Raw genomic sequence first — 24,206 nt, 5'->3', positions numbered from 1 at the left:
GCGCTGCGCCTTCGCGACGCCTCCTGATTGGCGGGCAGGAGGGGCAGTGCGCTCTGGTTGGTGGGCGGGAGGGGAGTCCCCGCCCACCAAGGCTGTGCTTGGTTTAAAAGGCGGCGGGCGGCCGCGCACTTGGCTCAGCTCCGCAGACATGAGCGGCTCTGCCAGGCCGGACCCCGAGACGCCCGAGGAGCCGCGCTTCCTCAGGTCAGCCCGGGGGCCGGGCCGCGGCCAGCGGGAGGGCGGGAGAGGGGAGAGGCAGTGGGTCCCGCGGGGCGAGTCCTAGGCCGGGGTGGGTGGCGGTGCGGTGCTGGGAGACAGGCACAAGGGCATGAGTGGTGCATCCGAGCGAGGCGTTGAGATGGAGCAACGCAGGAAGGGGTGCAGGCCCTCTTGGGGGCCCTGGGGCTAAGGCGGAGGGGCAGCAGAGCCCCGCAGATGCCCTGCCCCCCCAGCGGCTGGTGCCCCCCCCCAGGCCCACAGGCGCCGCGTGAGAGGCGTGCGCCCATGGTCCCAGCCCCCGCCTGCCTCATTCGGGGGCTGAGGACCCCAACTCCTACCCCTTGGAGACAAGGGTTCACAACGTGGCCGGGCTGCCCTCCAAAGGCTCCGCTTCCTGCTGCACCTGCACGGGCCGGCGGCCCGTGCGCATCCTCCACCGCCCCGCCGGGCTCTGCAGCTCCCTCCCCCTGCTGCGCCCAGCCTGCCCCCCCGCCCCGCGTTCCCGGCTCCTCTCAGACTGGCACCAGAGGCTCCTGGGTGCCCCCAGCCCGATCTGCAGTGAAGACCACCCGGTCCCATCTTTGAGATCCCAGCGCCGCTCCTCACTGCTGGGGTGGAGCCCAGGGCTGTGGCAGTAACGGCCCTGCGCGCGCCCTTCCCACCAGCCTCAGCCCTTCACACTCGGATTTCTCAATAGGAGGTTGCTTTTAGCCTAACCTGACCTGGCTTGAGCAGAAGCCAGCTGAAATGAGGGCTGGCGCTCCTGTGCGAGCTCCTGTGGCTGGGGAGGGAAGGGGGGGTCTCAGCACAGGCAGCTGGCCTGAACCCCCATTCCCAGCCGGCCGGCACAAAATGTTAGTGACTTGTGAACAAGTCACTGGACCTCACAGATCGTACACCACCTACCACCTTCACATTTACCCAGAGAAGCGTGCGGAAGACCAGGGGCCACTCGCCCCTCCGAGTGAGCCACCCCCTCCCCCCACCTGCCAGCCCAGTCTGTGTCCAGGAGCTGGGGACATGGCTTCCCCGGCCAAGTGCTTGCGGGGCTGGAGGCATGGCCCGGGTCTGTAGCTAGCCAATGAGCAAAAGCAGCCACAGCATGGGCACCCAGTTCAAGTCCCGGTTACAGACCTAGAGTATACAGAAGTCCTGTTAGGCCAGGCATGGTGGCCACACCTGTAACGCTAGCACTCAGGGAGGGAGAGGCAGAGGACTGCAAGGCTCTCCTCTCCACCCCTCTGGACATCATGGCCTTTCTGTCTCCTTCTTTGGAGCAGCCACGTCCTGGCCAGCGCCACCAGAGGGCGCACGCCCCCAAGCACTGCCATTCCACTGGTGCTGGTCACTTAGGGAAACTGATCAAGAAAGGCCCCGGCAGGGTGCTGTGGCTCCTGCCTGTCATCCCAGCTGCTCAGGAGGCTGAGGTGCAGGGCTTGCAGTCCAAAGCCTGGGCAGTAAAGTTGGCGAGTCTTCAATTAACCACCAGAAGGCCAGGAGTGGAGAGGTCGCTCAAGAACACCAGCCTTGAGCACTAGCGCTCAGGGACAACGCCCAGGTCTTGAGTTCAAGTCTAGGACCACACCGATGGGATGGTCCAGCTGTGCCTGAATGGCATCTGCATGTCTGTCTGTCGTCGCCCTCCCCCTCCCCAGCGCGGCGGAGGTGGCCACCCTGGAGCGGGAGCTGCTGGAAGAGTACCATTTCGGGCGACAGCAGCTGGCAGAGCTGTGCGGGCAGGCCAGCGCGGTGGCCGTGACCAAGGTACCGCCCTGTCCAGGGTGGCCCAGTGCTGGGCCCAGGCCCCAGCCCTCCCCCAGCGCGCCCCCTGGCCTGCTGCTGCCCTGCCCCCCCTCCGATCCCTGCCCCGCGCTGTCCCGCAGGCCTTCCCGCTGCCGTCCCTGCCCCGGAAGCAGAGGACGGTGCTGGTCGTGTGCGGCCCCGGGCAGAACGGGGCGGTGGGGCTGGTGTGCGCCCGGCACCTGCGCATCTTCGTGAGTGGCGGGCACCGTTCTTGGGGCCTGAAAGGGGAGGGGTTGGGCGTGGCTCCCCGTGCCGGCGCCCCCTCCCCTCCCTCCCCCCGTGCCGGCGCCCCCGCCCCTCCCTCCCTCCCCCCGTGCCGGCGCCCCCTCCCCTCCCTCCCTCCCTCCCCCCGTGCCGGCGCCCCCTCCCCTGACCCCCCACGCACCGCGCCCCGGCCGCCGCAGGACTACGAGCCCACCATCTTCTACCCCACGCGTGCGTGCGCGCCCCTGCACCGGGACCTGACTACGCAGTGCGAGAAGATGGACATCCCCTTCCTGTCCTACCTGCCCGCGGAGGTCAGCGGGGCTGCCGCGGGGAGGGGGGAGGGCAGGGCCGCGCCCGCCCCTGACGCCCCGCGCCCGCCCCGCGCCAGGTGCAGCTCATCAACGACGCGTACGCGCTGGTGGTGGACGCCGTGCTGGGCCCCGGCGAGGGCCCGGCCGAGGCCGGAGGCGCCTGCGCCCGCGCGCTGGCCGTGCTGAAGCTGCTGTCCATCCCGCTCGTGAGCCTGGACGTCCCCTCAGGCACGAGCCGGGCCGCGGGAGCCACCAGAGGGACAGCGGCCGCGCCCGCTGCACACGCACGCGTGGGGCCGTGGGGCGGAGGGCCGGGGCCTGGGCCGAGCGCCCCGGGTGGAGAGGGCGGGGGTGCGGGGCAGGTCCGACGGGGCGGGCGGGCGCGGGGCAGGCCGGTGTGGCCGAGGCGCCCTGGCCGACCCTCCGCCCCGCTCGGCCCCGCAGGCTGGGACGCGGAGGCCGGCGGCGGGGAGGACGGGCTGCGGCCCGCCGTGCTGGTGTCGCTGGCGGCGCCCAAGCGCTGCGCCGCGCGCTTCTCCGGGCCGCACTTCGTGGCCGGCCGGTTCCTGCCCGATGACCTGCGCCGCAGGTTCGCGCCGCGCCTGCCGGACTTCGCGGGCACCGACTGCGTGGCGGCCCTGTGAGGCCACCGCACGCCAATAAACTCCGCGCCTTCGAACTCGCCTCTGCCTCCTCCTTCTCGGCGGGTCGCGGCGGGGTGGGCGACGCGGGGATCCCGCATCCCGCACCGCACCGCGCGGCGGGGCTTCGCGCCCGGCTGCGGGTTCAGTGCCGAGGGCCGGGCCGGAGAGGGGGCGACGCCCCCAGCGGCTCCAGTGCGGGACGCCCGGGGCGGGGCCTGGCCGCGCCCCGCCCCGCTCCATCCCGGGGCCGCGGGACCCGCCCGACGGGGCCAGAGCGCTCGGAGCCGCTCACAGCTCGGACCGGCGGCGGCGATGGCGTCCGCGGGGCCGCTGCTCTGTCTGCTCGCGGTCGCGCTCCTGGCGGGAGCCCGAGGTGAGGCGCCGGCCCCTGGCGCGGACCATAAGGGCCCCTCGCTCGCCTCGGGGTGCGGGTCGCCGCGGTCCCCGAGCCCCGGGACCGCCGGCGGCGGCGAGAAGGAACCGTCGGGGCGCCATGGCGCCGACCCCGTCTGACGCGGGGCGCTGAGCCACGGGCCGCACCGCAGAGCGGCGGCGCTGGCGATGGGCGCGCCGCTGGGGAAACTGAGGCTGTCCTCCGGCCCCAACCTCCGACGCCGGGCGAGGGGCCGAGGGCTGTCAGCCACAGCTCGGGCGCGGGTGGACGGGGAGCCCGGAGCCCCGGTGACCGTGCGCTCCCCTCCCGCAGGCGCCGCGCCCACCGAGGGGCCCGCGGCAGCGGCGCGGGTGGCGGCCCAGCCCTCGCCCACCCCGGAGGGCTGGGAAGGTGAGCGGGGGGGGGGGGGGGCAGAGACGGGGCGGGGCGGGAGGCCTCCCGCAGCGCTCTGCCGCGCCCGGGGCTCCAAGCTCGGCCCCGGCTCAGGCGCGCGCCGCCCGCAGACGCCAGCGAGTGGACATCCTGGTTCAACGTGGACCACCCGGGGGGGGACGGCGACTTCGAGAGCCTGGCCGCCATCCGCTTCTACTACGGGCCGGCGCGCGTGTGCCCGCGGCCGCTGGCGCTGGAGGCGCGCACCACCGACTGGGCGCTGCCGGCCGCCGTCGGCGAGCGCGTGCACGCGAGCCCCGCGCGCGGCTTCTGGTGCCTCAACCGCGAGCAGCCGCGCGGCCGCCGCTGCTCCAACTACCACGTGCGCTTCCGCTGCCCGCTCGGTGAGGCCGGGGCGGGCGGGCCGAGGGCGACGGCGGGCGCGCGGGGACCCCGGAGCGGGGCCTGCCAGGGGCGCCGGGGTCTCCGCGCGCTGGAGGGAGCGGGGCGGGGCGCGACACCAACTCCGCCGGGAGCCCGTGCGCCGGGCGGGGCCAGCCCCGGGGTCCTGCAGTCCGGAGCGGCTGCCGGGCGTCCCCGAGGCGCGGGGGGCACTGACCTCCCGCCGTCCGTCCGCAGAGCCTGAGTGGGGAGCGTGGGGCCCCTGGGGCCCCTGCTCCGGGAGCTGCGGGCTGGGCCGCCGCCTGCGCAGCCGCAGCTGCCCGGCCCCGGCCGGGGAAGCCTGCCCCGGGCCAGCCCAGGAGGCGCACCCGTGCGCGCTGCCGCCGTGCCCAGGTAGGCCGGGCCGGGCCGGGCGAGGCGGGGCTGGCGGGGGAGGTGGGGTCCGGGGCGGGACTCCGGGTCCCCGGCCGGCCTGTGCGCGCCGGCGGGGATCCCTGGCTCTCGCCCGGCGGGGCCCACGAGGCCGCCCCCCCCCCCCGGGCCAGACACCACGCCGGCCAGGAGCCGATGGAAATTCCACTCGGGCCTGAGCGCCACAAACACGGCTCCTCGGAGCCCGCCGGGGCCTCTGCCCGGCTCTGCCCTGGTTTCCGCTGGAATTTTCCGCTGTGTGTGCAGCGGTGCGCGGGGCGGGAGGAGGAGGTGCGGCCCCGACGGCCCCTCCCTGGGCTCCGCGCCCGCGGCTCGGCCCGCGCGCCCGCCCGCCCCTCCCTCCCGCGAGGGCGGAGGGCGGCGGAGGGGTCCTCGCGGGAGGGGCCGGGCCTGTCCCCCGCAGCCGCGCTCTGTCCCTAGGCTGCAGCCCCGACGCCTGCGGGTGCCCCGACCACGTCCTCCTCGGCTCTGTGCTCTCCGCCGCCGGGCGACCCCTGCCCGGAGCCAGGGTCTCCCTGGGAGCCCGGCCGGGCGCCGTGGCCACCAGCGACGCGCGGGGGACCTTCCGGGTGCCTGGCGTCTGCGCGGGCGGCCGGGCCAACGTCAGTGCCCAGCTGGACGGCTTCTCCGCCGGTCGGGCCCGGGCCGCGGCCAACGGCTCCGCCTCGGCCGTGGTCACCATCGTCCTCGAGAAGCTGGGTGAGCGCGCGCCGGGCCCGCCCCGCCCCGCCCCGGGCGCCGGGCCGCGGGTGGAGGGCAGCGGGGCAGGAACGGCCCCAGGCTTTCCGACTAACCAGAACAAAGCCCGGAGTAGAGCCGTGACTAGGGCGGTAGAGCGCCTGAGAGAGAAGCCCGGGCCGGAAGGCCGCTGGGGGTGCGGGGTGACACGAGGTTCCTGGGGTCGAGGGGAGGGCAGAGGAGCTGTAGCGGCTCGCGGGGTCGGGAGGGGGTCAGGGTCGTGACCTTGGAGGTCGTCTGCCCCAGGGAAGCCCTACCTGGTGAAGCACCCCGAGTCCCAGGTCCGCGAGGCCGGACAGAACGTCACCTTCTGCTGCAAAGCCTCGGGGTCCCCGACGCCCAGCAAATACTGGTGGTGAGCGAGCGGGCCCGGCCCCCTGGGCTCGCGGTGTCCGCGGTATAAAGTGGGGGGCTTCCCCCGGCACGGCGGGGGGACAGCGGGGCGGCGACCCTACCCGGCCGGCCCCCCTCCCCGCCAGGTTCCACAACGGGACGCTGCTGGACCGGCGCCAGCTCGGGTACGGGGCGCGTCTGGAGCTGCGCGGGCTGCGCGCGGACCAGGCCGGCGGCTACCACTGCAAGGCGTGGAGCGAGGCGGGCGCCGTGCGCTCCCGCAGCGCCCAGCTCACCGTGCTGGGTGAGCCCCCGGCCCCGCCTCCCCGCGGGCACCCCCTCCCGCCCCCCCCCCGCCGCCCGTGACCCGGCCGCCCCCTGCCTCCCCAGCTCCCGGCCAGCCGGCCTGCGACCCCCAGCCCCGCGAGCACCTGATCCGGCTCCCCGACGGCTGCGGCGAGCCCGGCGGCGACGGCGGCCCCGCGCACCTGGACGTGGGTCGGTGTGCGGACAGCCCGTGCCCCGGGCCTGCGGGCGCGGGGTGCGGGGCTGCGAGCTCCCGCTGCTGCTCCGTGAGCCGCCTGGAGGCCCGGCGGGTGAGGTGCGCGGGCTTCGAGCTGCCGGTGCAGGTGGTGGCGCGGTGCGGGTGCCGCGCGTGCCCGGCGCCGCGCGGCCTGGTGCGCGGCCGCGTGCTGGCGGCGGACTCGGGGGAGCCGCTGCGCTTCGCCCGCATCCTGGTGGGCCGCGAACCCGCGGGCTTCACCTCGGCCCACGGCGCCTTCACGCTGGAGGCGCCGGCCTCCACCGAGCGGCTGGTCGTGACCTTCGTGGACGCGGGCGGCGAGTTCGTGGACGCGGTGCGCGTGCTGCCGTTCGACGCGCGCGGCGCGGGCGTGTACCATGAGGTGCAGGCGCTGCGCCGGGCGCCCGCGGTGCTGCTGGACGCGCGCCGGGGCCACCGCCTGGCGCTGGGCGGGCAGCAGGGTCGCGCGCCGCTCGGGGAGCTGGTGCTGCCGCCCGGCGCCTTCCGCCGCGCCGACGGCCGGCCGTACGCGGGGCCCGTGGAGGCCCGCGTCACGTTCGTGGACCCGCGCGACCTGGCGTCGGCGGCCGCGGCGCCCAGCGACCTGCGCTTCGTGGACGCCGACGGCGAGCTGGCGCCGCTGCGCACCTACGGCATGTTCGCCGTGGACCTGCGCGCGCCCGGCGCGGCCGAGCAGCTGCACGCGGGGCCGGCGGCCGTGCGGCTGGCGGCGGAGCACGTGCGCATGGCGGGGCACGCGGAGGCGCTGCGGCTGTGGTCGCTGGAGCCCGCGACGGGGCTGTGGGAGGAGGAGGCGGCGGTGGGGCCCGGGGCCGAGGGGCCGGGGCGGGAGCGGGAGGCGGACGCTGAGCCGGCCGAGCCCGAGGAGGGGCGGGGCGGCGGCGCGGGCGCGCGGCGGCGCAGGCGCGAGGAGCGCGCCTTCCTGGTGGGCCACGTGCAGCTGCGCGAGCGGCGCCTCTTCAACCTGGACGTGCCCGAGCGCCGCCGCTGCTTCGTCAAGGTGCGCGCCTACGCCACCGACAAGTTCGCGCCGGGCGAGCAGGTGCGGGGCGTGGTGGTCACGCTGGTCAACCTGGAGCCCGCGCCGGGCTTTTCCGCCAACCCGCGCGCCTGGGGCCGCTTCGACAGCGCCGTCACCGGGCCCGACGGCGCCTGCCTGCCCGCCTTCTGCGACGCCGAGCGGCCCGACGCCTACACGGCGCTGGTCACCGCCTCGCTGGGCGGCGAGGAGCTGGAGCCCGCGCCCTCGCGCCCGGGCCCGCGGCCCGACGTGGTGGGCGTCCCCGAGCCCTACCTGGGCCGCCTGGGCTACCGCCGCACCGACCACGACGACCCCGCCGCCAAGCGCAACGGTTTCCGCGTGAACCTGGCGCGGCCGCGGCCCGGGGAGCCCGGCGAGGCGCGCGGCCCGCTGTACCCGTGGCGCGCGCTGCGCCAGTGCCAGGAGGCGCCGGTCACGGACGCGCACTTCCGCTTCGCGCGCGTGGAGGCCGACCGCTTCGAGTTCGACGTGGTGCCGTTCCGTGAGGACGCGCCCGCCTCCTGGACGCGCCACCGCCTGGCCTGGTGGCCCAACCCGCAGGAGTTCCGCGCCTGCTTCCTCAAGGTGCGCCTGCGCGGCCCGCAGGAGTACGTGGTGCGCGCGCACAGCGCGGGCGGCACGCACCCGGACACGCGCGGCCGCCTCTACGGCCTGCGCGACGCCCGCAGCGTGCGCGACCCCGGCCGGCCCGGCGTGTCGGCCGCCTGCCTGGAGTTCAAGTGCGGCGGCATGCTGGTGGACCGGCGGCGGCCCGACCGCACGCGCGTCACCGTCACGCCGCAGGGCAGCTGCCGCCGCGTGGCCGTCAACGCGCTCCTGCGCGACTACCTGGGCCGCCACGCGCCGCCCGCCGCCGCCGCGGAGCCCGACGACGACCCCGCCGCCTTCGCCATGCTGGCGCCGCTCGACCCGCTCGGCCACAACTACGGCGTCTACACCGTCACCGACCAGAGCCCGCGGCTCGCCAAGGAGATCGCCATCGGCCGCTGCTTCGACGGCTCCTCCGACGGCTTCTCCCGCGAGATGCGGGCCGACGCGGGCGTCGCCGTCACCTTCCAGTGTCTGGAGCCGCCCGCCAGGCCCAGCCTCTTCCAGCGGCTGCTCGAGGCCCCGGCCTCGGCGCTCGCCGACATCCGCCGTGACGTGGGGGCGGCGGCCCGGGCGCCTCCGCTGCCCGCGGGGTCCCCCCCGAGCCGCGGGGACCAGTGACCCCCGCCGGGTCCCCGCGCTCAGCTCGCGGCGGGCGCCGGCGCCCCGCCTGGAGCTCCGCCCCGCGGTTATTTATTGGGTCCGGCCCCGGGGTGTCCGGGGCGGCGTTTGGTGCCGAGAGCCCCCCGGGGCGGGGCCGGGGCTCCATTAAAAACGCTTCCACTCACCGCGTGCAGCTCTGATTCGGGCCGGGGCGCGGGGTGCGCTCGGGAGGCTGAGGTCGGAGGATCCCAGTTCAAAGCCCGCCCGGGAGGCTCCGACGGACCCGAAAACCAGGGCGGTGCCGCGGGAAGTGCGCGCGGCCGAGGAGCAGGCGCGAGCCCGGGGCCGGGGGCGCAGTGCGCGTGCGCGCACCCGGCGGGTTTCCCCTGACCGGTTCAGGGGCGCGGCTCGCAGCGGGGGGGGGGGGGGGGCCGGGCCGGGCGCCGCCGCGGCCGTGATGAGGTGTCCGGCCCCGGGGCCAAATACCTTTCGCCGGCCGGCGGCGCCAGCGCGGGAGCGGAGCCGCCCTGCTCCCCCCGCGCCCGCCCTCGCCGGCGCCGCCGCGGGGACCCCCCCCCCCCCGCAGCCCGGAGTCCCCCTCCTTCCCCTTGGAACCCGGCCGTACCTTCTGGAAAATCCATCCACCACCAGCCCCCGCCCCCCGCCCTCCTGGACCCGCCTGCCTGGCCCGGCCCGGCGGGGAGGTGGGGGACCCCCGACCCCGGCGAGGCGGCGGGGTCAGCCGCAGCTCGGGGACCTGGGTCCTCCTAGAACCGGAGCCGCGGGCGCATGCGCGGGGCGCCCCCCCACGGCGGCTTCCTGCCTTGCTCTGGTTTCGGTGTCGGGGCTCGAACTCGGGGCCTGGGCGCTCCGCCGCCTGAGCCACGGCGCCACCCCCGGGCTTCCGGCCTGGCACGGGCCGCGCCTCTCGTCTGCGTCTCTCATCAGCCCGGCGGGGAGGCGGCCGCGGGGGACGGGCCGGTGCGGGGGCCTGCGGGGGGGGGGCGGCCGCTCCCACCGGGCCGAATGTGTCATGCTGTCCTCGCCCGGGGTCACGCTGTCCCCGCGCCGCCCTCGGCCTGCCACCTCCGGGCCACCGGCGGGCGCGGGGCAGGGATCCCCGCCCGGGCCCCGCCAGGGTGCACGCGCGTGTGCACACACGCACACTGCCACGCGGGCCTGTGTCTGGGTCCGCTCCGCGCCCGCACGGAGCCCCGTCCGAGATGAGAAAACCGGGCGCAGACCCCCGAGGAGTCCCGGCCGGTCAGCGGAGGGCCAGCGGCCGGGGCCAGCCAGAAGGGGACGTTGGTTTCTTTGGCCGGGCCTGGGCGCTGACCGTCAGCTCTTCAGTGCCAGGCCTGCGCGCTGCCACAGGGCCACCTTCCTTGAAGAGGGCATTTTCATAGGGGCTCTTAAGGGTAAATAGAAGCTTGCCAAACCAGGCTTAGAGACCCACAAGGAAGCCAGAGTTTTCACTTCAGCGCACACCTGTCATCCCAGCCCTCAGGAGGCTGAGATGTGGGGCTCCAGGTTTGAAAGCAGCCCAGGCTGCTTACCTCCAGTGGGCCACCAAAAAGCTGTATGGGAGCTGTGGTTCAGGCAGTAGAACCTTGAGTGGAAAAGCCCAGGGGCAGCGCCCAGGTCCCGAGTTCAAGTCTCAGTACTGCTTCCCCTGCAAAACAGGCTCTCCTGAGGCCTGTGGGGGTCTCAGGCGGAGGAGGGAGGGAGCGAGCACTGCGGCGGGCTGGGCGCAGGTCAGGTCCATTTCTTTCCTCGTTTTGGTTTGGTTTCGGGGGCAGGGTCTCCCCCCGTAGCCCAGGAGCCTTGAACTCACGACCCTGCTGCCTCTGAGCCCAGTCACAGGTGTGGCCACCGCACCCAGCCGAGGACGCCCGAGCCCCACGCCGCCCGGGTGGGCCAGGCAGGCGCAGACCGCCGCGCTAGAAACTTCCAGCGAGCTGGCTGCGGCCAGGGACACACGAGGCCCCGGCCCTGCCAGGCCCAGGGAGGCCAGCCAGGCCCTGCCGCCGCCTGGCCCGGATGAACGCAAACTCGGCCACGTCTGGCCAGCAGAATCTAGGTTGTGGTCAGGCCATGGCGGAAGAAGCCACTGGAAAAACAGACCCGCGGGGCCAGGCGGGGGGGGGGGGGGGGGGTGGGCATGTCCGCCCTGGCCGCTGGGCCGGCCGCGTGACCGGGCACAGGCGCGCGGGGCCGAGTGGCCCCCTTGGCTCCAGACCCCCGTAACCCCCGCACTGGACACTGACACCCCCTGGTGAGCCGGGTCTGCTGCTGCTTCACCTGGAAGAAGGGGAGACTGAGGTAGCCTGGTCCTTCCAGGCTGCGCGCGCCCCCTGGTGGCCCGAGGCGGGGCCGCAGTGCGGGCTTCGTTGCGCGGGGCGGAGCAGGGGCTGGGCGAGGCCCCAGAGGCCTCCTGGAGTGGGCACCGGTGCTGTCGTCCCCGGGTTGCCCCGAGGACCGGTCCCCCGGGCCGGGCCGCCTCCGTCCCGCAGCCCCTCCCGCAGCGGTGAGCAGGGCCCGAGACCCAGTGACTGGAGGAGGCAAGAGCTTGTGTTGAGGCCAACCTCAGCAGTTAGCCAGACCCTGTCTCAGCAACAAAGTATACAACTAGAGGCGTGGTTCAAGGAGTAGAGCACCCACGCTTGAAGCCTGAAGCCCTGAGTTCAAGCCTAAAAGAAGAAAAACTAAAAGAGGGTGCTTGGCCAGGCACCAGTGACCCAGGCCTGTCACCCTAGCTACTCAGGAGGCTGAGATCTGAGGACCATGGTTCAAAGCCAGCCCGGGCAGGAAAGTCCATGGGATTCTTATGTCCGATGACACCAGAAAACTGGGAGTGGCGCTGTGGCTCAAGTGGAAGAGCGCTCGCCTTGAGCTGAAGAGCTGAGGGACAGCGCCCAGGCCCAGGTTCAAGCCCCAGGACTGGCAAAATAAATACCTACATAAATAACGACTCCCATACACACAGACGGCTGGGGCGCCTGGCGTGCCCACCCGCGGAGCGGGAGGCTGGCAGGGCCTTCTTTAGTGAGACCCTGGCTTCCGGAACTGAGGTCCCCCAGGGAGAAACCTTGGAGGCCTGAAGCACTAAGGAGACGTCCCAGGCTGACAGCCTGCGAAGGGGCCGTGCAGTCGACCCCGACTGCGGACCCGCCAGAGGGGAGGGGAGGCGGCAGACAGCAGGCAGACTTAATGTGTGCCAAGGAGCCATTTATGCAGACACAGCAGGAGGGGCCTGGGAGCAGCAGGGACTCGGGGATGGGACGCCGGCCTGGCGACGGCCTCCGCCTGGCGGCCGCACCCCCAGCCGGCTCCAGCACGCCCCCTGGCGGCCAGCGGCGGCCAGCGCAAGCCCCTCAGGCAAAGGCCGGCATCACCCACCGCCAAGCCGGGCCACGGCGCGACGCCTCAGGAGCTGAGGCCTGAGGGTCCCCGCTCAGAGCCAGCCGGGGCAGGAGAGTCCATCAGACGCCAATCCATCAGCCGAACTGGGAGTGGAGTTGTGGCTCAAGTGGTAGAGCACAGAAGCTGAGGGACGGCGCCCAGGCCGCGGACCTCGCCGCTCACCCCGCATCCTTCCCACCTGCCCCCCAAGCCAGAGAGGGGCGCCGGGCTGCCGCTGCCTGGCAGCGGGGGGCTGCCGTCTGCCCCGCGCCCCTCCAGAGTGTGTCACGCGTGCCCCGGGCCACGCACGGCAGGGGCGCCCGGTCCCCTGGGATATGCTGGCTATGACTCATGCCTGTCCCCAGGGACGGTGACAAGGGACCGTGCAGACAGGGCAGGCGTGGCTCCCCGAAGGACAGGGCTGACCGCCACCCCAGAAACGCCATGGTGGGGTGCAGACACTGGCTGAGGAGCCCAAGGGAGGCCCAGGGTGAGGGGCAGTGCGCTGGGAGGGCAGGCTCTTGGGTGGACACGGGATGACCCTCGCTCTGCCATGGCTCTTGGGCTCAGGGAGAGGCCAGCGCCCTCAGACCGTGGAGCTGGGGTGCCCGGGGATCCCCCCACCCCTGCGGGCCCCCACTCCCCCCAGGGCACCCGCAGGCGGTGCCCCGCTCCCCATGGCCGCCTGCGTCTCCCGGGGAGACCTCCCCGCACCTGACAGAGCCCGGCAGACACGGGCACAGGGCCAGGCCTGCGCGGGGGAGGCCGGCCACGGTGCCCACCGCGCCCCATGGCGGGAGGTGGGGGGCTGCGGGGAGCCATGCCCGGGCGTGCCGCTGTGGACCACCCCCTCCCGGCCCCACGCTCACTGCCAGCCTGGGCCCCCGCGGCCGGCCTGCACCGGGGGGCCACGCGCCAGAGCCCCCAGCCCCAAACTATCGCCAGAAGGGGGCCGGTGCCCCGGCGCCACGGCTCATGCCGCTCATTCTCACCACTGTGGAGACAGACCTGAGGATCACGGTTCTAAGCCAGCCCGGGCAAGAAGTCTGGGGGTCTCGACCTCCAAAGTAACCAGCAAAATGCCAGGCTAGAGGCGTGGCCCAGACCCTTCCTCCCAGGCCTCGCCTGCCAGGTGGTGCTGGTTCTCACCCCAGGAGCCCGGGCCTCAGCTGTGAGGCTTCTAACCTAGTGGGGCTCCTCCTCTTCCTGACCTCTTTGGGGAAGATCCCCACCACCTGCTCAACTGTGCCCCAAGTTAAAATCTTGCCAGAGCACCAGTGGCTCACGCCTGTCATCCCAGCTACTCAGGAGGCTGAGATCTGAGGATCATGGTTCAAAGCCAGCCTGGGCAGGAAAGTCTGTGAGACTCTTATCTCCATGGAACCAAGCAAAAAGCCAGAAGTGGTGCTGTGGCTCAAGTGGAGGAGCCCCAGCTTTAAGTAAAGCTCAGGGTCAGTGCCCAGGCCCAGCACACACACACACACACACACACACGTACCGGCAGTCTGTGGTGTGCTGTGGGGGGGGCTCACAGACACGGCTGGGTGGGCACCTCCCACACCTGCAGCCCCCCCCAGCACAGGAGGAAAAACAAAAGCAGAGTGGATGGTGCGGGTGACCCCAGGACCCACGCTGAGTGGGGTCGGCGTGGCCCGGTGCGGGTGACCCCAGGACCCGCGCTGAGTGGGGTCGGCGTGGCCCGGTGCGGGTGACCCCAGGACCTGCGCTGACCCAGAGCGTGGGCTCTGCTTCCCGGATGGCCCCGAGCTGGCGGCGGGACGCCGGCCGTGTCCTGCGGTGCCCCTGGGTACCTGACACGTGTGGCCGGGCGCAGGGCCCCGCCGGGCCAGCTGAGCGGGCACAGGAAGCGCGGCGTCCAGCCTGTGTGGGTGCAGGGATCAGGGGCTGCGCGCCGTGGACGCCGTGGACGCTGTGGCCGTGACTGGGAGAGGCGGCGACCCTCGTGTCCCCGCCGGATCCTGTCCCAGACACCACTCAGCCTCGGGCGCGGTGCTGCGCAGAGCCGGCCGTGCGGGGGGCACACACAGGCAGGGCAGGTGGACGTGCCTGGGGTTGGGGACTTCTGAGAAGTTTCCAGAAGTGCTGGGAGCAGGACGCAGTCCACGCTGGCATGGGTGGAAGCTCTAGGCCCAGGCAGGCCCAGGACCAGGCTGCCGTGTCTACTCCTGTGTGTGTATCGGGGTGTGGGGCGTGGAGCTGGACTGGCAAAGCCAATGAAGAAGGCTCCAGAAGCGTCAGAGGCTCACCCTGTCATCCCAGCTACTCAGGCAACAAACTGTTCAAAGCCAGCCCAGGCCGGCTGTTCCACCTAACCCGTGGCGCTGTGGCTCTAGGGGCAGAGCCCCAGCCCCGCCTGTGATGGGGGTTCCGGTCCCCCACACAGCCTACAGCTCCAGGAAATGAAAAGGTGTGTTCTTACTGTTGTTGTTTGCCGGTTTTGTTTTCCTTTTGTCGTTTGCCTGTCGTAGGGGGAAGGGTTACCAATGCCTACTATTTCCCCCAGCCACAGCTGTGCCCCGCAGGGGAGGGGTGGGGGGGCGCGTGTGGAGGGGAGGCTCGGCAGGCCACGGGACGTGCGTGCACGCGCAGACTGCGTCCCCGGAGCGCCTGCGGAGGACAGCGGCCGCCGCAGCCCCGCCGCCAACACGGGCCCAGAGTTCAAGACCCACGCACGACAAAAAAAAGGAAAAAATAAAAAAGAAGAGCCCATAAGCAGGGTGGGGGGAGGAGGGGCGGCTCTGCGGGGAGGCCCCGCCCCACACCAGGGCAGCGGCCACACGCAGGGCCTGGCGCTGTCCCTCGGCTTTTTTGCTCCAGGCTGGCGTTCCGCTGCATGAGCCACAGCTTTTTGGTGGTGAACTGGAGATCAAACTCTCACGGACTTGTTTTTGCCCTGGGCTGGTTTTGAACTGAGATCTTTAGATCTCAGCTTCCTGAGTAGCTGGGGTTACAGGAAGGAACCACCGACCGTGGGCCTCTTTGTGTGGCTTAGAACACTTGTCTAGGGCATCCTGGCGGCTGTGGGGAGAAAGACAGATGGACACAGAGACAAAGATCCTCTACCCCAGAGCCCAGGGCTATCTGAGACGCTGCCACGCCGGGCCAGTGGGACTCAGCAGCGGGAGAGCTGAAGCCCACAGGCCCTGCCAGGGACACGGGCCGCGGCCGGCCACCATCGCTGACACCCTGATGAATTCAAACACAGGTTTGGTAGCTGTTGCTAGGGTGAAGGGAGGGTGTGGGAGGGAGAGGGCAGGAGGGGGGGAGGGGCCCATGACACACCTACCTCCCGAGGAGCAGGAATGTCACCCAGCAGCCTACGTACTGAACATGGCGACGGAGGCTCAGTACCAGGCACAGAGTCGTACTCTGTGAAATAGAGAGTCCTCTCCAGAACCTTCCAGATTCCCCATGCTGAAAAGGGGAAGCCCTCTCTCAGCTGTAGCTTCATTCCCCTCCTTGCGTTGGTATTCTGGGGTGGACGACGAGGACACTGTTCAGGAATGGTGTTGGAACTTGGTGTGTGGTTGTGCTGGGATTTGAACTCAGGGCCTCACACTCGGTGAAGAGTCTCACGGGCTTTCCTGCCTGGGCTGGGTTTGAAGGGAGATCCTCGGATCTCGGCCAGGCGTGACAGGTGTGACCCTGCTGTGGTGCCCGGCTGACTCCACAGGCTCTGAGGAAGGAGGAAGGCTTGGGCCTCTGAGTCACGGTGAGGCAGGCCGCTCTTTCCCCGACTTGGGGCGCAGTCTGAGTGTGCTGGGGCAGAGGTGAGGCACAGGGCCTCCCTTGGCTCTGGGCGCTAGCCACCACTCCTTATCATGGCTGACGGGAGTCGCCAGGGGCCGTGCGGAGCCGGCGCTGGCAGCTGGGGCCTCTGGGCGCCACAGCCCTGACTGACCGGGGAGCTGGGCAGAGGCCCCAGGCCCACAATCACAAGGACCTGCCCCGCAGACTGGAAGCGGCTCTGCCTCCATCCGACCCTGCACGGCCGTGCCAACCCCACCCCAGCTGCGCCCTCCCGAGGACCCACCGCGGCTACATCCTGTGTCCGTCCCTCTCCCCACCTGTCACTCATGGGGATGAACTCAGGGCCTGGGTGCTGGGGGGTTCAAGGCAAGCACTCTACCACTTTGAGCCACTGCACCACTTCCGGTTTTCTCCTGGTTCATTGGAGATAAATCTCATGGACTTCCCACTGGGGCTGGCTTTGAACCCCAATCCTCAGATCTCAGCCTCCGGAGCAGCTGGGCTGACAGGTGTGTGTGACCCGCACCGGCTCCAGTGTCATCTTAAGCCACTGGTCATTTGTCCCACGGAAGCCGACACACGAAATGCTGCTGAACCGAACAGGAACGAGGACCGAACACGGTTGGGGAGAAAAGCCGTCCCCGCGGGCACTCCTGCCGACCCGGGCTGCCTCAGGGCCGCACCACGAGCCTGGGGGCGCTGGGCGCCAGCGCGAAGCCAGACACGCCGCCATGGCCCAAGTGGTGGAGCGCCAGTCTCGAGTGAAAGAGCCCAGGACCGGCGCCAGGCCCTGCGGGCAAGGCCCGGGGCTGGCGCATGCGCACACGCACCCGCAGGCCCCGCGGGCAAGGCCCAGGGCTGGCGCATGCGCACACGCACCCGCAGGCCTCGCGGGCAAGGCCCAGGGCTGGCGCATGCGCACATGCACACGCGCACACGCAGGCCCCGCGGGCAAGGCCCAGGGCTGGCGCACGCGCACATGCACACGCGCACACGCAGGCCCCGCGGGAAAAGCCCAGGGCTGGCACATGCGCACATGCACACGCGCGCACGCAGGCCCCGCTGGCAAGGCCCAGGGCTGGCGCATGCGCATACGCACGCGCAGGCCCCGCGGGCAAGGCCCAGGGCTGGCGCACGCGCACATGCACACGCGCACACGCAGGCCCCGCTGGCAAGGCCCAGGGCTGGCGCATGCGCATACGCACGCGCAGGCCCCGCGGGCAAGGCCCAGGGCTGGCGCATGCGCCCGCGCAGGCCCACGCAGCTTCTCTCCACGCCCCGCTCCTCCTCCTCACCTGGGAACCTCCCGGCCACGGCTCCCAGCGCCTCAGAAGCTTCTGGGCCTTCTGCTCCCGCGGGCCTTTCCAGTCCCCACACAAGTCACCGCTAGTGTTACTTTGTGTCGGCTTGGGGGCTTGAACTCGGGGCCTGCGTGCGCCCCTTCCCGCCTGGGCCCTCGAGACCCTCTTGTGCCCCAAGTCCCCCGTCAGGGCCCCCGGCGCCCCCTCGCGGCTCCTGCCGGTAGCGCCCCAGCCGCCGCCGCCGCCGCCGCCGCAAGTTTGGGAGTGGCGCGTGCACAGGCCTGCCAGGTCCGCCCCCCTCGCGGCAGCCAGCCAACCGGCGCTGGGTACCGCCCACACGCCCGCCCCCAACGCCTCCCTCAGCCAACCGCAGCGGCTCTGGGCAGCTCAAGTGTACGCCCGGTAAGAGCTGACCAATAGGCGTTGGTCACCGCCCACAGACATGCTTCCCTCCCCCCCGCCAATCGGAGCTGCGCACCACCTGCCTTGCGGCTCCTGACTGGCTAGACAGTTGTCAAGGCAACGGCGATCCGCCTCCCCCCACTTTCTCCCGCGCCTTTCCTACCTGGAGCCCGGGGGCTGCTCTCCGACAGGTCCGCGCTCGGGATGCCCTTCCTCTCCACAGCCCCGCACCCTTTGCCCTCCCCCGGACCCCACGTCCTTCTTAACCCCCACTCCTTGAGGCCCCCAGAATCTCAGCGTTGTCCTCACAGCCGGACGACCCTCTTTCTTTTTCCCTACCAGCCCCCCCCCCGACAGCGTCCCCCATTCATTCCCAGAAGCCCCTGAGCATCGCAGGCCCCTGCGGCGCGGCCCGGGCGCGGCCCGCCTGCCAGCCCCGGCTGCCCTTATCTTTCTAGGCCCAGTACAGAGGCACCTGAGCCGCCAGAACACGGCATTCCAGGCCTAGAAAATGCTAGAACGTGCCCACAGCATGAAGGAAGACCTTCGCTAAGTGCACCCCAGGTCAGGAAATCCTCGCGGGAAAAGAGAAAGGGACCAGGCTTGCAGAATGCCTTCCTCAAGGTCATGGAACCTTCTAGAAGCTGTTTGTGCTGGGACACACTTGAAGCCCCATCATGACCGGGCAGCCTCAGGACACGGTTTATCTTCTCGCTGTTGCTGGAAACTACAACGCCACCAGGCACGGCCTGAGTGTGGGGCACAGGGGACGCCGCGGGGGACAGCAAGGAACGGAAATGAGTTACACCGAGAGGGCTGGTGGGGAAACCCCAGGCTCCCCTCAGTAACAGGAAGTAATTGAGCACGCAGAGGCCAGGAAGAGGGTGGCCTGTGTGAAAGGTCAGCCACACGCTGAGGAAACCTGACTGGTGGCCTTCAGAGAGCCAAGTGGAGGGGTGGAGGGGTGGCATTCAGTACTATAGGGGAGCCGGGCCTGGTGGCACATGCCTATAATCCCAGCACTCAGAAGGCCGAGGGAAGACTGCACGTTCAAGAGCAGCTGGGGCTACCTAGGAAGAAGCGTCCCAAGGGGAAACCTCGGTCCATAGAATGTGAAAGGACCCAGATGTTTTTGATTCTGCAGAAACAGATGTTTTATTGACGTTGATTAAAAAAGGGGGGGGGCTCAGAGGAGACCTGGATGTTCAGATTGCTGCTGTTAACCCTGTGTGGGATCTGCACTGGTGGAGGAGAGCGAAGAACACATAGCGGCTGGCCGCGCTGCCCAGGATGTCCCCCCGGGGGGTGCTGAGGGGGACACGGGGCCCCCGGGGCACAGGGCTTGCGCCTCCACACATCAGAGGTGGGGCCGGCCCGCGTCAGACCCCAGCCACAGGGGACCTGGAAGAACGCCAGCTCTCAAATTCTCCATCCCGATTCCCATCTGCTGCGCCTGGGACTCCAAGGGGTAGAGGGAATAGATCATGAGATGGAGACAGCTGGTCACGTGACCAGAGGGCAGGTGAGAGGGTCACCGACAGGCAGACAGAGGCCATGGCAGAGACAGAAGGAAGCCAAAGCTGGCTGGAAGGTGGCTCCGTGGTAGAGTGCTTGCTTTGCATTGCATGCATGAGGCTCTGGGTTCGATTCCTCAGCACCATATACACAGAAAAAGTTGGAAGTGGCGCTATGGCTCAAGTGGTAGAGTGCTCATCTTGAGCTGAAGAGCTGAGGGACAGCGCCCAGGTCTAGAGTTCAAGCCCTGCGACTGACATAAAAGAAAAGAAAAGGGGCTGGGAAGGTGGCTCAGTGGTAGAGCGCTTGCCTTGCATGCCTGAGGCCCTGGGTTCGAATCCTCAGCACCACATAAGCAAAAAAGCCGGAAGTGGCGCTGTGGCTCAAGTGGTAGAGCGCTAGCCTTGAGCTGAAGAGCTGAGGGACAGTGCCCAGGCCCAGAGTTCAAGGCCCCACAACTGGACCCAAAAAAAAAAAAAAGAAAAAGAAAAAAAGGAAGCTGAAGTGACCGAGATTGGGAGAGACAGGGCCAGGAAAGCACCTCTCACTGTCACCCCCAGCTACTCAGGAGGCTGAAATCTAAGGATCAAGGTTCAAGGCCATCCCAGACAGAAAAGTCCATAAGAGTCTCATCTCCAATGAACCAGCAGAAAGCTGGGCGTAGAGCTGTGGCTCAAGTGATGGAGCGCCACCTTTGAGTGGAAAAAGAGTGCAGGGTTCTGAGTTCAAGCCTCAGTACTGGTATGTGAGCGTGTACACACACACACACACACACACACACACACAAGTGAGAATCTGGAGATGCCATATCAAGATTCCTCCAGAAGCTGTGCACTGGTGGCTCACACCTGTCATCCTAGATACTTGGGAGGCTGAGATCTGAGGATTGAGGTTCAAAGCCAACCTGGGCAGGAGAGTCTGTGGAATTCTTATCTCCAATGAACCACCAGAAAACTGGAAGTGGCGCTGTGGCTTAAGTGGTAGAGTGCTAGCCTGGAGCTGAAGAGCTGAGGGGCAGCGCCCAGGCTCAGAGTTCAAGACCCACCACCACCAACAAAAAAAGAAAGACTCCTCCAGAGCCCAAGCCCCAGGAGATTGATCCAGGACAGCAGGACGGATGGAGACAGCACAGTGAGCCTTACTACCACATGGGTCTCCCTGTGAGCCCCTCAGTGCTAATGAAGGCCTCCCCAGCACCCCTCGCTCTGCTGTTAGATGGAGCCGGCGGCCCAGCAGAGCCCACTGCACCCTGCCGGAAGCTGGACATGGGAAGGTCACTCAACACGGTACAAAACTGTCTACCATCACCACAGCCGCTGGCGCTGCTGGGTGCCTCTGGCTCACGCCTGTCATCCCAGCTCCTCAGGAGGCTGAGATCTGAGGATCGCGGTTCAAAGCCAGCCTGGGCAGGAAAGTCCATGAAACTCTGATCTCCAGTGAACCACCAGAAAATCCGAAGTGGTGCTGTGGCTCAGGTGGTAGAGCGCTGGCCTGGAGCTGAAGAGCTGAGGGACAGCGCCCAGGCCTAGAGTTCCAGCCCCACGACCCACAAAATAAAAACAAAATCATCCATTACAAACCCCTAACACCTGAGCTGAGGGAAGGACAGAGGCCGGAGCCGGTGGGCCTCTCCTCCAGGCCCAGGCCCCGCACCAGGCCCCGGGGCTACAGGGTGGAGTCTATCAGCGGGTGGCCGTTCTCCCGCAGCGCGATGCGCGCGCCCGCGCCCGGCCCGGCGGAGGGCGACGCGCGCGCGGCCCCGGGGTCGGCCCGGCGCCCGCACGCCCAGCAGAGGAGGCGGCGGAAGGTGCGGCGCATCTCGGCATCGCGGCAGGAGTACACGGCGGCGTTCACCAGCGAGTTGGCCTCGGCCAGGAGGAGGACATACTTCTCCAGGGCCAGGACGTTGCAGGACTTGCAGTCCAGCCCGTCTAGGAGCAGCAGCACCTGGCCCGGCGTCCAGCAGACCACGAACGCCCCTGCGGGACGGAGGCGGGGCTGAGCCGAGCCGGGCCCCGCGTGGGGCGTGGGCCTAGCTGGCTTGGCAGGGATTAAGACAGGACTCCACACAGCTGCTCTGCTCAGGGTGGTCAGGGCCCTGGAAGCTTCGGTGTGGAAATCTCATTGAGGACAATTGAGCCAATCCTTAGCTCACACCTCCTATCCCAGCTGCTCAGGAGGCTGAGATCGGAGGATCTCGGTTCAAAGCCAGCCCAGGCAGGAGAGTCCGTGAGCCTTTTTCTTTTGTCAGTTGTGAGGCCTGAACTCTGGGCTTGGGCGCTGTCCCTCAGCTCTTCAGTTCAAGGCTAGTGCTCTACCACTGGAGCCACAGCACCACTTCCAGCCTTTTCTGCTTATGGGGTGCTAAGGAATCGAACCCAGGGCCTCATGCATGCAAGGCGAGTGCTCTACCGCTGAACCACTTTCCCAGTCCTCCATGAGACTTTTGATACCAATGAACCACCAAAAATGCGGGAGGCAGAGCTGTGGCTCAAAGTGGCGGTGTGCTGGCCTTGCGTGAAAAAACTCAGGGACAGCGCCCAGGTCCAGAGTTCAAGCCCCATGACCGACAAAAAAGAAAAAAGACCTGGGACCGGCACAAAATGTCAGCCCTGTTTTGGGACGGCAGGCGGGATGTGTGTCCACCCAAGTCCTTTTAGCACCAGTCCAGCAGGGGCGGGAAAGCCTTCCTATGAAGCACAGGAGACGGCGGGGCCTGCACCTGACTTTCAAGGCCTTGCGGGCTGGCCATGCGGGCTTGGCCTCGGAGTTTCTCCTTCCCTGGCAGCTCCTCAGAGAACCCCTCTCCTCGGATCACCCCACCCTTCCAGCCTGCTCTCCCAGATAAAGTGTCCATGGGGGAAGGGGAGGGGGGAAATGGGGGAAGGGCAGGGGCACTCACCCAGGATGATGACCACCGTCTTGACCAGGCTGAGCGTGGTCTCTCGGTAGCGGGGGTGGCAGCTCACGTGCTCGGCCATGCGCTGCACCCGCCTCCTGACGTAGAAGAAGATGCGCGCGTAGACGGCCACCATGAGCAGGAAGACCAGCAGGCTGGACAGTGCCCACACAGACAGATAGGAGCGGCTGAGCAGGGGCGCCATGCGGGAGCAGCGGTCCAGGGCGCAGAGGCAGTGCCAGAAGTGGGCGGGCAGCAGGCCGAGGCCCAGGGCGGCCCCCCACACCCCCGCGATGAGCGCCAGCACGCGGCCGCGGGGCAGCTGGCCGTGCAGCTGCACGGCCATCACGCTGCGGTGCCGCTCCACGGCGATGGCCAGCAGCGTGGCCACCGACGCCGTCAGGCTGGTGTCCAGCAGGCCCTGCCTGAGGAACCAGGCGCTGAGGGACAGGCGGGCGGTGCGCGGGCCCGTGTGGAACATGAGGAAGAGGTAGGCCACCCCCGCGAAGAGGTCGGCGGCCGCCAGGTTGCCCAGCAGGTAGTAGATGGGCTGGTGGAAGCGGCGGTTGGAGGCGATGGCGGCGATGACCAGCAGGTTGGTCAGCAGCACCAGCGCGCTCACCGTCAGCCCCAGCGCCACCACCACCGCGTCCTTGGGCCGCCAGTGCGCGCTGAGCTCCTTGCCGCTGTTGTTGTAGAAGAAGCCGATGGTCTCGTTGTAGTAGCAGTGGCCCATAGTGGCCATCTGAGGGGAGACAGACGGACAGAGGGACGGACGGACACAGCGAGGTGAGGGGGGCGGCACCCCGCCGGGGACCTGGGCGGGAGGGGCCCGCGCTTTTCGGTAATGAACCCTTTGATGAGCGATCCCGATCCGGGGTGCTTTGTGTTGGCTCCTCGACGGCCCAGTCCGACCCGCGGGCCTCGCGCGGGGTCCGGGGCCGGGTTGGCGGGGGAACGGGGAGCGGGGCCGGACAAAGGGGCCAGAGCGGCGGGGCGGCTGGCGGCCCGGGGGCCCCGAGGAGCCGGGGCGCCGGAGGACCGGAGGATAGAGGGACCAGGGACCCGGGAGATGGGGCCGGGGAACCCGAGGGGCCGGGAGATCGGGGACCCGGGGAGCCCGGGGGCCGGGCACAGCGAGCCGCCCAGGCCGGGGCGGGCCCGGGCTGAGCCCCGCGCGCACCCGGCGCCGGGGTGACTCAGAGCGGGCAGGGGCCGCCCCGAAAGCCGGCGGCAGGGTTTGGGCGCGAGCTCCCGGCGCAGGCGGGGCGCGGGGCGGCTGTGCGCGGGACCCGGCGGTCTCCGGGACAAAGCCGGTGCGGGTCCGGAGGCGGCGGGGCCTCCGCGCGCCCCGGCTGGGGGAGGGGCTCGCGCGCCCCGGCACCCGCACCCGCCCTCCGTGCCCGGGCAGGCCTTACCTGGTCAGGCCGCACTCGGGCCGGGCTCTCGATGCTTCGCGGCAGGCCGGCGACCCATGGCCCTGTGCGGCCGAGCCCGGCGGGAACCCAGCGGCGTCCGGGAGTCGAGAGCCCGCCGCCCGGGAAGCGGGAGAGGCGGGATCCGGAGCCACGCCCCCACCAACCATGCCCACAGACTGGCCACGCCCACACCACCGGCACGACCCCGCCCGCTGGGATAACCCACCCTGGCCACGCCCACCGCGACAGGGGAGCCCCGCCCCCGACACCTGGGGAAGCCCCGCCCCAGGCTGGCCTTCGGAAGTGGGGTCTCCCGGAACCACAGCTCCCCACGTTTCCCATTTCCTCCGTCCCCCCCATCACCCTCTTCACTTCCGGCGCAGAAGCCCCTACCCCAATCTCTGCGCGCCTCCCGTGCCCGCAATTTCCAAACTTGGGGAGACTGAGTGCCCGCGGTCTCCCTCCCACCCGCCACATGGCCAAAGCGCACGCGCGGGGCGGGGCGAGCTTGGTGTCCCGCCCCCTCCGCTCTGGCCCCGCCCTACTCTCGGGTCCAATCCGCCGCCGAGCCAGGAGCAGCGCCCCCGCGGCCCCGTCTCCGCGCTCCCCTCCGGCCCCGCCCTGCCTCCGGGTCCCTGGCATGCTGGGCCCCGCCTCCCGCCTCCGTGGCCCCGTCCCACCTCCGCCCCCTCCGCGGCCCCGCCCCGCCCCCGCGGCCCCGCCCCCGCGGCTCCTGGCCCCGCGCCCCTGGCGTGCTGGGCCCCGCCCCGCCCCCCGGATGCTGGGCCCCGCCCCCGCGGCTCCTGGCCCCGCCCGCACGGCTCCTGCCCCCGCGCCCCTGGCGTGCTGGGCCCCGCCCCGCCCCC

General features: G+C 70.3%; 3 protein-coding genes across 3 annotated transcripts; 2 read left to right on the top strand and 1 right to left on the bottom strand.

Moving 5' to 3' along the window:
* Window positions 1-148: 148 nt before the first annotated feature.
* On the top strand, window positions 149-3,184 carry Yjefn3 (YjeF N-terminal domain containing 3). Its single transcript, XM_070007958.1, has 6 exons — window positions 149-204; window positions 1,875-1,983; window positions 2,103-2,213; window positions 2,427-2,540; window positions 2,618-2,768; window positions 2,985-3,184. Exons 1-6 carry the CDS (start codon window positions 149-151, stop codon window positions 3,182-3,184), a joined length of 741 nt encoding a protein of 246 aa, XP_069864059.1.
* A 312-nt stretch (window positions 3,185-3,496) lies between these two features.
* Cilp2 (cartilage intermediate layer protein 2) lies at window positions 3,497-8,650 on the top strand. Its single transcript, XM_070008050.1, has 9 exons — window positions 3,497-3,666; window positions 3,730-3,968; window positions 4,082-4,354; window positions 4,590-4,745; window positions 5,205-5,483; window positions 5,769-5,877; window positions 6,002-6,159; window positions 6,246-7,198; window positions 7,268-8,650. Exons 1-9 carry the CDS (start codon window positions 3,497-3,499, stop codon window positions 8,648-8,650), a joined length of 3,720 nt encoding a protein of 1,239 aa, XP_069864151.1.
* A 10,026-nt stretch (window positions 8,651-18,676) lies between these two features.
* Lpar2 (lysophosphatidic acid receptor 2) lies at window positions 18,677-23,416 on the bottom strand. The gene is made up of 3 exons (XM_070008504.1): window positions 23,341-23,416; window positions 21,926-22,667; window positions 18,677-21,002 (listed from the first exon to the last, which is right to left on the bottom strand). Exons 2-3 carry the CDS (start codon window positions 22,665-22,667, stop codon window positions 20,689-20,691), a joined length of 1,056 nt encoding a protein of 351 aa, XP_069864605.1. The 5' UTR covers window positions 23,341-23,416; the 3' UTR covers window positions 18,677-20,688.
* Between the last annotated feature and the right edge of the window lie 790 nt (window positions 23,417-24,206).

Source organism: Dipodomys merriami, unplaced genomic scaffold, assembly GCF_024711535.1.
Source record: "Dipodomys merriami isolate MVZ:Mamm:240054 unplaced genomic scaffold, mDipMer1.0.p SCAF_70, whole genome shotgun sequence".
Classification (NCBI taxonomy): Eukaryota; Metazoa; Chordata; class Mammalia; order Rodentia; family Heteromyidae; genus Dipodomys; species Dipodomys merriami.
The sequence above is the reverse complement of the archived record's forward strand: the minus strand, read 5'-3'. Positions and strand labels throughout refer to the sequence as shown.